The 15,636-nt window shown below is 37.4% G+C and overlaps 1 protein-coding gene across 2 annotated transcripts; it reads left to right on the top strand.

Moving 5' to 3' along the window:
- Positions 1-176: 176 nt before the first annotated feature.
- PDK1 (pyruvate dehydrogenase kinase 1) lies at positions 177-15,089 on the top strand. Of its 2 annotated transcripts, XM_075028445.1 has the most exons (12): positions 217-325; positions 2,287-2,395; positions 3,664-3,805; positions 5,272-5,343; positions 5,994-6,178; positions 6,477-6,566; positions 6,865-6,942; positions 8,988-9,064; positions 9,769-9,867; positions 10,824-10,934; positions 12,114-12,227; positions 12,352-15,089. In XM_075028445.1, the coding sequence occupies exons 3-12, from the start codon at positions 3,696-3,698 to the stop codon at positions 12,490-12,492; spliced, it is 1,077 nt and encodes a 358-aa protein (XP_074884546.1). In that variant the 5' UTR covers positions 217-325; positions 2,287-2,395; positions 3,664-3,695; the 3' UTR covers positions 12,493-15,089. The 2 variants fall into 2 exon arrangements, with proteins under 2 accessions (XP_074884544.1, XP_074884546.1); XM_075028443.1 differs by lacking the exon at positions 2,287-2,395 and having other exon boundaries at positions 177-325.
- The last annotated feature ends 547 nt before the right edge of the window (positions 15,090-15,636 follow it).

Genomic DNA, 15,636 nt, shown 5'->3' with positions numbered 1-15,636 from the left:
GGCGCCCCCGCCCCGCTCCCTCGGTGCCGCCCTCTCCTCCGCCCCGTCGCCGCTGCGTGGGGCTGGGCCGGGAGGAGACGCCCGCCTCTTCGGGCACCTCCTCCCGGCCGCGCGGCGGAGGAGGCCGCGGCCTGGGCAGGGGCCGGGGGAGGTGGCGCGGCGGGAAATGGCGGCCGGGCCGAGCTGAGGGGGGACGAGAGCCGCGCCATGAGGCTGCTGCGCGCCCTGCTGCGCAGCGCCTCCCCGGGCAGCATCCCGCAGCAGGTGGACTTCTACTCGCGCTTCTCCCCCTCGCCGCTCTCCATGAAGCAGTTCCTGGACTTCGGTGAGTCCCCGCCGCCTCCGCCTCCCCGCCCCGCTGCCCGCAGGTGCCTGTGAGGGAGCTGGGGGGGGGGGGGGGCGAGAGGGGAGGCAGGAGGCGGCTCCGGCGCGGCCATGAGCTTCGCTGCCCTCCCCCCACGCCGTCGTGTTAGCGCTGCCGCGTGGCCCAGCTGTTGCTTATCACTTCTTAGTACTGTCCTTTTTGGCAAAGAAGGCTCTGCTCCCTTCCGGGAGAAGAGAGCGCAGTGGGCTCCTTCCCCGGGGACTGGAACTGTGGCAAGGTTGAAATTCGGCTGAACAGTCCAGTTTTTGGCATCACAGAAGTAGTTTGTTTTTTTCTGCAAAACCTGCAGGGTTGGGTAGAGGGTGGGGACAGTTATGACAATTGGTACTGTTAGAGCAGTGACTCAGGACCAAGTGAGATTTGTCAAGCCTTTTGCAAGCTAGCAGCATGCCACCTTTTAAGGTCCACCAAACACAAGAAAGGTTTAACCTCAGCTGGTGCCGAGCAGCTGAAATCATGTCACTTCTCAGCCACGTGTGTGTGCCCTACAAAAACACCTTACCCAAATGATGTTGTTTTAGAAGAGGTGTGAGAGAAGGAGCAGGACGCAAACACCAAGAGCCGTTCTGGAGGACTGGGAATCTAGCCTTGAAAATGAGTATATTGATAACAGGATCCTCAGTCTTACACTCTGCGCTAAAACCACTCGTAATGCTCCCAGGTTTGACTGACCACTTGGAAACAAAAGGGATCACAGGAATTGGTCTGTTCTGCTTCAAAGCAAAGACTATGCAGGGAAAGGTCTTGTAAGTCACACGAGAAACCTTTCCAAAGCCTGGGGATGGAGCCATGCTATAATAAATTCTGTTATTGTACCCAGGGCGCTCTCATGTGCATAAATGTTTACATAAATGTTGTGTATAAAGATTTAACTAGGTAATAGTTACACTGCTTTTTACATTTTCATAAGTAAAACATAACTGGAACTAATCCTAGAACGCCATACTTTGTGTAAGTAGGAAGACTTACAAAGAAAAGTTTCTCTTAACTATCCACTCTCACTTCATCCATCTATTCAGCATTTCATACGTTGCAATAAAAGGTATCCAATATTTAAAACTCCAGATTTGTACAGGAACCCCAGCATACATTCTGTTGCTACCATACTTTTAAGCAGAGAATCTCGCAATTCAGAGTTTGCTTTGACCTGTGTTATTTTACTACTAAAATACCGATAAAATAATGCTTATCTTAAAATCAGTGTTTATTTTCAAGGAGTAGTATTTCCTCATGTCAAAAGTTAGGCTACTTTTTTGCTGTTAGTACCTGAACATAAGGAAGGTAAAGATAAGCTTCAAAACTTTTTATTATTTTCTCTCTCTCTCTTTTACTTAAGGATTTAATAGTAAAGATAGTAAAAACTAATAACAAAGGCAAAAAAAGAGTAGAGTGCAACACCGAGTATTTGTCTGTAAGACATTGTGTAAGCCATTATAATCTGATGGTGTTTTCATTCAGGATTTTTTTGTGTCCTTTCGCTAAAGTGAGAGCAGTCAAAGAGGAAATCATAAAATCTGGTAATGTTAGCTTTAAAAAAGAAAAAGTCTGCTTCTAGTTGCCCCAGGTTTCGATCTAGCAAATTAAATATGCCATATGCAAATTTAGGTCTGGGTCATATACATCTGTCATATCTTGGGTTATAAGCACACAGTATTTTCTGTAAGAGTCTTACCCATTCTTTGCCTAGATAGACCATAGCTGCACAGGGAAACAAAGTCATTTGCCCATTCACTGAAATCTTGTTTACCCTAAGCTGTCTCCCCTATTTGACCCAGGATTGCAAAGATACGGCCTCCAGATAAAAAAGTAATTTGTGGAATGTCATTTGCTGACTATATGAGGTATTTGAAGATTATCTTTACATTCTAATACTTCAGTCTGACTTGTTCATGGAATTTTAGCTGAGAAAAGCGAAAGGCCAGTAACAGTCATGCCTGAAGTGCAATCTGACTAGGGAGAAGAATGAAAGGTTTCTGGGCAGAGGTCATATGTAGACAACGCATAATACTGGTAAGTGTCACTGGGGAGGAATTCCTTGTAAGCTATTAATTTTTTATTAAGTTAACTGACATGCTCTCATCAGTGTAGTTTATGATGTATCTGAGTCTGGATGCATTAAACTACTCCATTTCAATTTGGTGAAGATTTTTCCTGTTTAAGACACTCCCAGTTCCCTCTTTTTCCATGTCCCTTCCTTTAATCTTCTTCCCCAACTCTCCCTTGCCAAACGGAAGGAATGAACTAAGCAGAAACATGAGAGTTAATTTGTAGGAGTTACCTGTTGTGAAACACCAAGCCTGAGGTATGTACTTCACTGCAGCAGATGAACTGGTTAGTAAGTCCAGATACTGTTTACATGACACTCTTGAAATCTAGAAAAAAGTGTGGCTGAGAATAAAGTACAGCATTTCTTAGCCTCTTCCCCACTCCACACCCTCCTTTCTCGCGTTGTGGGAGTAAATTTAGGTCTTGATCTTAATAACCACATTTAATTGCCACCCACACAGATGACACCTGTCCTTATAAAAGGACAGGTCAGTTATCAACAGGTGCAGTAATTTAGCTTCTAGCTTTTAAAAATGTAAAAAATTTAAAAAGTAAATATATGGGAGAACTACTATTCTCATGACTAAGCACCGTAGCTGTCCTACTTTAATTTCTCTCTCAGTATTCATGTGAATTCATTCATCTGTCTTCTGTTCCTGTAAGACAGTGAATTTAAATTATGACAGATCTAGCTGAAAATGAGATAAATATTACAGCATTTTTTTACTAAAGTGTTCCAGTATGAGTTATGGTAATTCAGTAAGATCAGCGATCAAGCAGAGTGTATGGGACTATGATACTTTCTCAAGCATCATTCCCACAAATCATTTCCTGTGCTGGTTTCATTTGCCTCTCTGACATGCTCAGAATGACATACTGTTTGATCAGTACTAGTTACAGTCAATGTTTGCTGCAAATAAAACGGAACAATTTACATGGATAGAAGCAATATTTAAAGTTGAATAGTATGGGTCTGCAACTATTGCATGAGTTATGCTTTATATATTGAAGATTCTTGTTACTGCAACAGGGCTTGTAGGTTTCAATTTGAGTTTACATTTTGAAATATAAATGGGCCGCTGCCATGAAAGAAACATTGGCTTACCAGACGGGCCTGTCAACTTTAAAACCAAACCACAGACCTCTTATGCAAGAAAGTAAGAGTTTGTGTAGTTCTCTACTGTAAGTACTGACTTTATTCTGAAGCTGTCATATATTTACTTTGGTCTTAGGATCTGAAAATGCTTGTGAAAAGACTTCATTTATGTTTCTGCGACAAGAGTTGCCTGTGAGATTGGCAAATATAATGAAGGAAATAAGCCTGCTTCCAGACAACCTCCTAAGAACACCTTCAGTTCAGCTGGTGCAGAGCTGGTAAGAACAGCATGATTTCATACCTTTAAAGATGACTTTCTGCATATATACAAGTTGGAGGAATTCTCTTCCATAGAAAGAACATTTCATGTGCTTGTTACATGAACATCGCTTATTTAGACTAAATATCCCAATGTAACATAAATCAGAAACTAAATTTACAAACTTGGAAAAAACCCTTTAGGAGCAATCAGAGAACCCACAGGGAATTAAAAATCTTTAAGTATTGCAGATAGTCATGTATGAGAACTCAGTAAAACCAAAAATCCACCAGAACAATGTTTAATAGGGAACTTACCTAAAATGAGGAATCTGGTTAAAGAAACCAACAGAAGAAGGCTAATGCACAAAACGCTTGCAAAAGCTAGTAGAAACCATTTAAAAGACAGGTTATTGTAGATTAAGAGTAAAGGAAGGTGTAGAAAATACAAAGAAAGAGCAATAGGAAGCTCCCAAAGCCAAAATATGTAAAACAACAGAAAGAATATGAGGCTATTAAAATAAAAAAGACATAATTGGAAAAGTAAAATTTGCTTTCAAGTAAGGAACTTACACATAAACATAAGCTTTTGTAAGATGAGAGCAAAACAAGGAGATTGCTTGGCAACTGCTAAAGGCACATGGGTATCTGGAAAGGCTTTTAAAGTTAAGAGAACAGAAGATCTGCCAGTGAATAAGTGGGATTGATTAGATGACTGGATATAAAAAGAGCTATAAATGAAACAAGAATATTTAAATTCTCATTATACTAAATGACATTGATCAGATGGGAAATGAATCCAACTTGGACAAATGCAAAGCAGAGCACAGAGAGGAACCTCCTCTCCCTGTATGCTTGCTTGCTTACAATGGAAAAAGAAATTTTGATGCTACTGGGGATATTTTTCTGAATATGTCAGTTGATGGGCAAGAAGGCAAATAGTGTTAGGAACTAAGTAACAAATGGGGAGGAATATAATTGTACCACTGCGTTAGCCCATTATTCCTCTGAATTGCATGCAGTTTCAGTCACTCCATCCTGAACAGAAAAGACCAAGAGGGATAATCAGAGGGTTGGAACAACTTCTACGTGAGGAGAAACCAAATAGAATTCTTCAGCTTGGAAAATGCACATCTAAGGAAAGAGATGGCAGAAATACTTAAATCATGAACAAGCCGGGAAGATTTTCTAATAACAGAACTCACTGGGGCTGCAAATAAGTGATCACCTACTGTGTTTAAAACACAAAGAAGATCTTTTATGCATTCTGATTAAATTGTGGAATTTACTGCTCTGGAAATTTTGGAAGAAAACATCATGAATAGATTCAAAAGTATCTAACAAAATTCACAGGGGATAGGTCAATGGAATGTATCAAATACAATGATTTGGAAACAAGCAACCTTGGAAGACCATAAATTGCTAACCAAAGGGATCTGGGGAGGCATATTAGAATTGGTCTTTGTCATTTTTCTTTCCTTTAAAGGTATGTCCAAAGTCTTCAGGAGATCCTTGACTTTAAGGACAAAAGCTCAGAAGATTCAGGGGCTATTCATAGGTAAGGATTTGCTGTCACATATGTTAATATTATGGTAATATTATGTTAATATTATGTAGAAGTACTGGCAAGAAAATGATAGCTTAGGAAGAATTTCAGCTATCTCCAATCTTTACATAAGAATTGTAGTAACGTCACCCCCTGTCCCTAAAAGGAGGGTACACTAAAACATGAAAAACAACACTTTTATGCCGTATCATTCTGGTCAGGACTTTTTTGTTACACTGAAGAAGCTATGAATACATTAAATTTGACCAAATGTTTACCAGTTCCTTACTTGTAATGTTGGAACCGATGTGTGGAACTTTTCACCTGTAGAGTAGGTTTGATCATCATTGGCTGACCATAACTGCCATTTGACAGGCATGGGATGATCTGCGTGAAAATGGTTGGCAGAATTTTCTCTTTTTCTTGGCAGTAATCAAGATAATAACTAATAATTTCATAAATAATCAATAAAGGTTGAGTCATGATTGTTTCAATGCTAGTCGCTTGAAATATGCTGTAAAGACTGACCTGTCTTTTTATTGTCATAGGCAGACCTGTGATATTTCTGTACATAATGGTCTTCATTTTTGTAGGCAGATACTGTGTTTGCCAGAATATTAAATTCACTTGAAAGTGAAATACTAACAATGTATTTATTTTAGTTTTACAGATACTGTGATAAAAATCCGGAATCGACACAATGATGTAATTCCTACGATGGCTCAAGGAGTAATAGAGTACAAGGAAAGCTTTGGCATTGATCCAGTGACCTCACAGAATGTGCAGTATTTTTTAGATCGTTTCTACATGAGTCGCATTTCAATTAGAATGCTCCTTAATCAACACTGTAAGTGCTATTGTTGAAAGAAGGGGAAATGATACCTGTACTATCGTCAGCATATTTTCTTCTCATTTTTAAGTGCTGAATATGTACTTAGATGCTTCTTAGGAGTACACTATTTGCCTTGCTATTTATAAACTCATTCTTAATACACTTCTTAAAATATTTATTAGTAGTAGGCTTTCAAGTATGGTGAAGATTGGAGTTATAGATTGCCTATAAATTTCTGTTTAGCAAAACTGAAGACACAAACTAAAATTATAAAATTATATTGGGAATAAAATAATATTTTCTTTTTTGGCAGCTTTACTGTTTGGTGGGAAAATTAATCCAGCTCATCCAAAACACATTGGAAGCATTGATCCTAGCTGCAATGTTGTTGAAGTTATTAGAGGTAAATTCAGCAGATAAGAACAAGAATCCAGAAAACTTACATGAACGTCTACACTGAGAGCCAATACACATCTTGATATTCATATACTGTTTAGTTCTTTCCTACGTGGAGGAGAAGTTTCATTTAAAGTGTAATACAGTTTTGTCACTTTTCCCTGTAAACCTAGTTTGTGTGAGAAAATACAAAATCTCCTTGACAGTACAGTGGTTTCAATTTTAGTTTTTCTTTTTGGCAAGCTGTAAAGGAGGAAAAGAAAAAAATGGAGGGGGAAATGTAACTTCCTGTGTTTTTATTATAGATGGCTATGAAAGTGCCAAGAGACTTTGTGATTTATATTACATGAGCTCTCCAGAACTCATCCTTGAAGAGTTGAATGGTAAGTGAATATGGGACAAGGCACTCTCTTGAACATAGTGATGGCTTCTTCTAAAGTAGCTGGTGGTGAAATGTTCTCTTTCCACTTTTCATATAGTTAATGCATTCTCTCTTCTATACTGTCATAATTAGTTTGGGGCTTTTTTTGTGTTTTTTCTTTTGTTAAATCTGGCAGAAGGCTTTCCCTCTTCCTCCCTTTAATTAGAAAACTGGAATCTGTAGAAAAGTTTTTGACAGTACAGCTGTTGATATAAATGATTTTAGCAGCCTCCTTCCCTCCCTAAGTTTTCTTGCATGTCTTCACCCTACACTGTCTATTGCATCTTGCCCTCTGCATTTCTTGTGACACTTAAGATTTATACTAAACATTCCATTCTAATTTCTCTTGCTTATTCAGCTGTCATGTTTTTGTAGTTGTAATTAGATATAGTACACTCAAGTTGTGGTAAAAATTATTTGAACCCATTGGCTGTAAACTGTTTTTTCAAGTCACAGCTGTGTTGCTGTGAACTCAGAGGTCAGCTATTGCCCTTGTAGTCTTGCTGAATGCTAAAGAGCCTTTCTGACACTACTCACTAGAGTACTTTACAAGATACTAAATGCCAAGTTCAGACAGACCTACAAAAACAAGCAATCAACATTGCTTCTACAAGTAATTGTGAAAGCCAAAGTGCAACCACAGTAACTTGGCCTGTGAAGCTAAAGGCAAAGAAAGCGTGGCCTCGACTACACATTCTAGATCTTTTCTTCCTACTGTACAAAACCCGTCATTCTGTATCTAGGTTAAAGAGTTTACCTCTTGCTGGAGCATGATACTAAAAACACTTGTAGGAAACTATCAGTCACACTAGCTAATTCTCTGTACTGAGGGGTCATTTAATGGTGTATGTATGTGCTCCAGAAGCCAGAACAAATAGTTGTTTTTATAAAAGGAGTGACCTTTTGCTCAATGAATTGTGAAGGTGAGTTAAACCTGATCCAGGGCAAATGCACGTTCCTTGCCCACAGCTGAGAGTGGAGACCATTATTTAAACCTTAGGCATGGGATCTGGGGGTGGAGGCATGGAGGGAAGCAGTTACCTTGAGGATAGCAACCTAACATATTTCAAAGAGTGATCCCCCCCCCCCTTTTATTTTTGCTGGGTACATAATTTGTTCTCGATCTTTTGACATCACTAGTCTTCAACATTTATGTTCATAAAGCACTGGTCACTAACACAGTCTGGTGAGAAATTATTAATTTGTTGAACTGAAAGAACGTTAAGAGCCAGCAGAATTTTCTGAGCAGCCTTTCCTTAATCTTTCATATAACAAACGTGTTGCTATGATGTATTTTCTAGAATTTATTCTTTAAAAAAACTTTGAAAATGATACCAGTTTTATAGACAGAATTGTCTGTATAATTTTTGTTACGGTTTCTTGCTAGAAATCAGCTAATATCTAAATGAATCCAAGAATAGGCTGTGCTGTAGTTACTATTTGGTGCATTATAGGATCATAAGATAATTCAGGTTGGGAGGGACCTCAGGAGGTTTCTAGCCTGACCTGCAGGGACAGCTACAAGGTCAGACCAGGTTGCTCAGGGCTTTATTCAGTTTGGTCTTACATATCCTCCATGGATGACGACTGTGTAACATCTCTGGGCAACCTGTTTCAATCCTTAACTGTCATGGTAAAAAGTTTTGCTCTATATGCAGCCTGAAGCTCTGTTATTTCATCCTACACTCACTGTTTCTTGTTCTCCCACCACCTGAATAGCCTGGCTCTATATTCATAACTTCCTCATAGGTATTAGAAAGCAATTATTATATGCCCTAATCAGTAATGCCACAGTGGGTTTTAAGATTAAATTCTAAAGCAGGAGGCACAGTTGAAAATCTTGAGTATGACTTTTGATTAACATGCAATTTTTTGTAAGATTTCTGTTCAAATTTTCCTTCTCTTGTAAATTCTCTCAACAATACAAACACACATTTTGAATTACTGCGGGAATGAATAAAAGATACCTAGTTTGCTATTTAATTATTTAGACTCTCTTTTCTCCAGCTAAATCACCAGGACAGCCCATGCAAGTGGTGTATGTGCCATCACATCTCTATCACATGGTTTTTGAACTTTTCAAGGTCTGTGCACTTAACCATTACACAATTTTTTTATACCTCTTTGTTTAGTGAGATTTTATTTGTTTGACTTTTTGAACTTAATTCTAGATAGCAGTGTTTTTGCAAGTGCAAACCTCTTGCTGTTTGACTGCAGGAAGATACCTAAATTGTACTACTTAGACAAACAGTAACCGCACAGAAAATTAAGGGCTTTGGAAGATGTATCTCCTTTGCCTAGCCACTGAATACATCTGACACCTTCTGAGTAGACAGCTTTGTCAAAAAAACTTAAAATGTATAAAGACATTAATTAATAAAGCAAGTGAGAGTAAGAGATAAAATTTTTGGGATACCTTCAAATCTGGTATAATGTGTAGCAGGTCCTATAGAGCTTTTCTCAAGCTGTTCAGTCCTAGGCTTTTCTTGATCTTTGTGTCATATTGCATGTACTGTGCATTCTAAAGAAATCTACAAATAAAACTATACATTAAAATATTAAGATGTTTGTTCTAAAAAAATTAAATATTTGAAGTCTGTGTATTCTAATAAACTATATAAATACTGATACTGAATAAACCAGAAATGCTAAAAAAACCCTACTCTAAAACCATATACATTTGTCTTGATTCTGAAATATATGATAAAAATAACTTTCCTAAGTTGATGTTTTAAGATAACATACAAAGTGGTAAGAACAGGATTAAAGTTGTACTTGAAAATTGCAGAATGCAATGAGAGCCACCATGGAACATAATGCTGATCGATGCATTTATCCTCCTATTCATGTACACATCACGCTGGGAAATGAGGATTTAACTGTGAAGGTACCCACTTTTTTGGTTATTTTGATTAGGTTTTTTTTCCCATCACAGGCGGCATATTACTAACTTTAGCTGGTGATCTGGTTTTAACAACAGATTGTATGTGATGTTGTAAGTAACTAACAAGACCATTATGGAACTTCACATACTGCATCAGTAGGAAATTCATGAAGAGGTTGCACAGTCACACTGAAGGCTCTGCAGTAGAATTACTTGCTTTCGTCCTGCTCACATCTTGCCTAGCTTATAAGCAACCATGACTAAAAATGAAGTAGCATCTTTATACAATTGTAGTATCAGTCACTCACATTTTGTATGTGACAATGACAGAGCTATACAGGTGTGAAACAACTGAAAAAAGGGAAATAAACATTGTATATTCAATACAAATCAAACCTCTCTGAAGTACAGTTTGCAGAGTAATTCCTTCTTTTTCTGTACAACTTCCATGTTGGATTTCAAAGACCAACTGCAAGCATTGTCTTTTTTGTAGATCTAACTAAACTGTAGTAAAACAACTCTTCTGACTTACTCCTTCAGTAAGACGTTTTAATAGATTGTATTTAACTGGCAGTATTCCTGAGGAATAAAGATAAAAATACACAGAACTTGGCATTTGCTAAAAGTTCTAAGTACTGACTTCACACAAAATGGAGTTATGAACAAGATAAAAGCAATGCATAATTTAAGTTGAATTTTCTTGCTTCCAAGGGATTATGAATGCTTCTTAAGATAGTATTTTATTTAAATGGTTTGGATAAGGAATGAAAGGGAAGGATTCATCTCTCTCTGGTCATTGTTGTAGCTGAGAGATGGCAATTTAAGAAACCCCATAATTTAATAGGGACAACTTTATATTATGTTTTACCTGAACTTTCTCTGCATCATTGTTTGAGAGAAACTGTCTTTTATAAAAATATATTCAGGGACATAATGCTACATGTTCCTTCTTGTTCCAGATGAGTGATCGTGGTGGAGGTGTTCCTATGAGGAAAATTGACAGACTATTCAACTACATGTATTCAACAGCACCACGTCCACGTGTTGAGACATCACAAGCTACACCTTTGGTATGCAAATCTTTTATACGTTGTCATCTTGGATGTGTTTAATTGTCACAAAAGAAACCATATAGCCAAAGCTATGAAGTACTGATTTTATAGGTACAATGAGTATCACTGTTTGAATGTTACAGCTTAATTCAAGTATATTTCTGAAAGTAACTGGAAAATTGCATAAAACCCTAAAATAAAAATTATTTAAACTTCTTCAAGATTCTCTTTTTCTCTACCAAATATAAAGATAGGCTATCTCAAGCAGAACACTTAGCTATGCTGCATGTACTGCAGTAAGGACAGGACTCTGAATTCCTGTTGTGGCCACTGAATGAAAGGAAGAACAATTACAGCAATGATTTTGGATCAAGCCCATAGTTTCATTTGTACTGTGTAGTCAGTTGTACCATCCCCCAGCAAGGATGAAGGTATCCAGATGCGACAGGGCATATGAAGAATCTACTTTGGTCTCATGTGAACTTAATAGATGCACAAGAAATAAAGCCTTAGCTTTCAGTAAGAAGCTCTGAACAGCTTTCCTGAATTTATTCTCTCACATTGGATCCTTCAAAATGTGTTTTTTAAATGTATATAGTGTTCTGCATCTAGATGACTCTGCAACTCATTAAACACTAGATCTTTACAGAGAAGTGTTGTGTATATTCACTGAGAGATTACCTCTAAAATTTAGCACATAAAAAAACCAACTTAACACTTTAGGGCTATGTCCTGCTACTACAGACAGGGCTTGATAGAATTTTAGTATAAGCTACAAATTCATAGACATTGTTTCTTGGACTTTTTTTATATGTACTGATGATGAAATGTATCTGACTTAAGTACTCAGCGTTCTTAAGATTAGCAGCTCCATGAGTCATAGGACAGACTCAGTACAGTTTTCTCTAATGGTGTCATGTCTTCTTCAAAAAGCTACCATAATACAATGAGTGTCATCTAGCAGCCCTGTCTGACAAAGAAAGGAATAAAACAGTTTTCTCGTAATCACAATCATCCATGCATTCTTCTGTGTCTGGGGTGTATAATAGTTCTGGGGGGGGATAATAGCTAACATTTGAACTCTTTCCCTTACTGTCAAACATCATGCTTAGTTCATCTATTTACTTATTAAGTTAAAACAGAAAACACTACGGGTTGATACAATTAATGAAAATACACTTTTTCCTCCTGGATCAGGCTGGATTTGGTTATGGCTTACCCATATCACGTCTGTATGCACAGTACTTCCAAGGAGACCTGAAACTGTATTCCTTAGAAGGCTATGGTACAGATGCAGTTATTTACATAAAGGTATGATGTTAACACTTTACCATTTTAAATCTGTCAGCAACCTTAACTGCTAATAGAACTCCTTGTTCTGTTACTATAACTTCGATTAAAAAGAATCGTCAGCTACAGTCTTCTCTACTTACAGGCCTTATCAACAGATTCAATTGAAAGACTCCCTGTATATAACAAAGCAGCCTGGAAACATTATAAAGCAAACCATGAAGCAGATGATTGGTGTGTGCCAAGCAGTGAGCCAAAGGACATGACCACTTTTCGCAGTATATAGCTTTTTCCTCAACAGTTCATATGAAGTAGGTATGTCTGTGAAGGGAATTTGAAAGACCTGATTTACACCAAGATGCTGAGCTACATTTGGTATGTGAAAGTAATTTTAAATGGAGTAATAGCAGGTTTAATGTAATTACTCTTTTCTGGAATTAAAAAAAAAAACAAACAACAACAACCAAGAAAAACCCCAAACCTCTACATCTAAATTTTAAGTGAGGAGGCCCCAATTAATTTGTTCCACTTTCTATTTATGACTACTTTCAGTAGCTAAGTCAAAGGAGCAGTAATTTCAGGTTTTACAGGGACCAATGCAATCTATATCATATCTAGTGAGAAATGTATTAATTCATATAATTACAAAATTATTTTACTAGAAGAACTGTTGAAAAAGCTCACCAGAGCATTTTCCATTATACAATATTACAGATTAATGGAAAACTCATGTAAGAAATATTGAGGAGGTCACCGCTATACCTTTGCACCTGTATGGCACTTTCTATTCTTTTGTCTTAAGCATGCTGAAGCTTAATTTTGCAAAGTTAGATATGTTGCCTACACACCTTGCCTACGTCAAGGTTCTTTGCAGCTGTAGAAATCACACTTAGGTCTGTAGGGATGAAAAAAAAAAAAAAAATCAGTTCTAGCTGCTACCACTGGTATAATGTATCTCAGGTATGTGGTATCAGTCATATTTCTTTGGTTGTAATGTGAATATTTAATACATGTGAAAAACTTCTCTTGCCATGATCATTGTGACTTAGCAAATAGTTTTGGCCTGTGTACAGTAAAGATAATGCTGTCTTGCATTTGCTTATATTTCTGTAGGTAATACCAAAATGCAGTATCAATGTTCTAGCCCTAGTAAGATCTCAGATTCGGGTGTGTCAGGTTACAGCTATAAATGGAAACTATTTTAATAAACAGATTTTTAAAATTTGTCCTTAATAGGGCATCTCTATTACTTTGACAATAGAAACTACCTTCTCAGGAGTATTTTAGAAAAAGTGGAATTAAAAGTTTTTGAAAATACCTTTGTATTTGTGATGTGCTTCTGGCATTGTTTATGTAGTAACTGGAAGTCACACTATAACATAAATAAGGTAAGCAGAATGTGTTTATCAGTCAAAGGCAAACTGTCAAAACATACTGGGGAAGATAAGAGAGGGGAATGAGTATTACATTTCAGGTACAAAGTCCTTCTTTTAATAAAGGATTCAACTTCTTTTAATGCCTATTATGCCAGCTTTGTTCAAATCATACACATCTATGTTGCACCTCCACCCCTGTCATTCCTGAACATTTTAGGAGTGATGCAGTTAAAGACATTGAGAACTAATCCTTTTCTCAGTTAATTCATTGCATGTAATTCTGTGATTTTTGTTCTGCAGCAGACATGCATAATCCCGCTCAGAAAGAATAAGCCTAAATTTTGCTAGTTTACTAGGTCTGCATAGAGCAGAAGGTGAGAAACCACAAGTGAAGGGAATAGCTGGTATGTTAGAAATTGAAGTCATGCTATTCTAGTTGTAGCTGAGCCAGATTAAAGATTATCATCTGCTACCTCCCTAGCCTAGTTGTGCAAAACAATAAAATGGTTTTATACCCTGGTCAAGCTAACGTAGGTCACTTTAACAGGAGTGATTTAAAGAATGGGCTATATATGCAGTTAAACTGAGGGAGGATTATTCTAGCTTAATTGCCACCACAACAGTACAGTTACCTGCGCCACTCACGCTTGTGAGCGCTTTGAGAGGTCCCTATTTGTCTTCTTTACAAGGATGTGAGGTGGTGACTGGCATACCCTTCAATCTGCATGGCTACAAGTGAGGAGAATCTATAGCTGTTCTCTTCTTCAGCCCTGCAAGAGGATGTATATGAGAAATTCCACATTGTGAAATGGGGTCTGTACAAAAGTTAGAGGGAATGCTTGCAGCTATGGCTTTTGCTAAACTAAAGCTGAAAGTTACAGCAAGGGATTTTAAAAACTCATCTCTGAAGCTGAACATTGTAGCTTTTACACTGAGTTTTAAATCTTCTTTTAACTAACTTAATTGAACCGATTTTAGTAATATCTGAGAACTACAAGAAAAGCTAACACAGTTTGTTTTCTACAGTCTATTATAGTATTTCATATGGTATTACTGAAATAAAACCTCTTTCATGCTCTCAGCTAGCTACCAATTGAATTCTGATTATTAGAACAACTTGCTGTGTAATTATATTTGTATCCATCTCCTCACCTGCCACCCTGAATGATTGTGGTGAAAACACAAATGTCGTAGTATTTTGGTTTACAATGTTTAACCATGCTTACAAGTTTAATCTTACTTTTGATTTAAATAGAAGTTCAGAAGATAATTTTTGTGTTTAATATTTTCATTACTGTACTGAAGTCATTGCTAGCACACTGGTTAAGTTGAAGTGAATCACTGTAAAAAATTAGTATACTATCTCAGCTATCAAAATGCTGAGATTAATAGTTTTGTATGCAAATGAGCTCAGTCTTGCACTGTAAAATTAAACTTGGTTTGTGTTAACTTGATTTTTTTGAAAGAATCACTACATTTCTTCATTAAAACTATTTTAAAAATCAAACTTTCAGTTGGGTGATTTTGTGGCTTGGTACTAAGCTAGTTCCATGGAGCCAGCCTTCTTGTTTAGCATCTGACAGATGTTAAATGCTGTGGTCTGTGATAATCAATGTTCTTATGCTCAGGTGCCAAGTGAGTTTATCATCCCTGCTGGGGCCTCTGTTTAACTACAACAGCTCTGCGCACAGGCAAACCTTTGAAATCATTATTTCCACTAGTCTCCTTCCTGAGAAACAAACTCTTCACAGGGTGCAACATTCAGTTCAGTAGGCTTAAAGGAAAAAGGTAATACATGGTTGTATCAATATTCTCTGTTCTAGCTGAAAGCACAACAGAGAAAAAAAACTTCCTTGACTGAATTAATCAAAGGGTGGTTTTATGTGTGTGATCCTAAGCATTTGATCATTCCATACTTCTAAATCCCTTCTCTTTTATCAGTAGGGCAGCATTCCTCTCTGGCTTAAGGTCTGTAAGTTTGGAGTACGAACTGGAAACTACTGGAAACAAAGTAAATAAGTTAAATCTTGACCAAAGAATTGTTTCTTAATGCA

This window comes from Buteo buteo, chromosome 5 (genome assembly GCF_964188355.1).
Source record: "Buteo buteo chromosome 5, bButBut1.hap1.1, whole genome shotgun sequence".
Classification (NCBI taxonomy): Eukaryota; Metazoa; Chordata; class Aves; order Accipitriformes; family Accipitridae; genus Buteo; species Buteo buteo.
The sequence above is the reverse complement of the archived record's forward strand: the minus strand, read 5'-3'. Positions and strand labels throughout refer to the sequence as shown.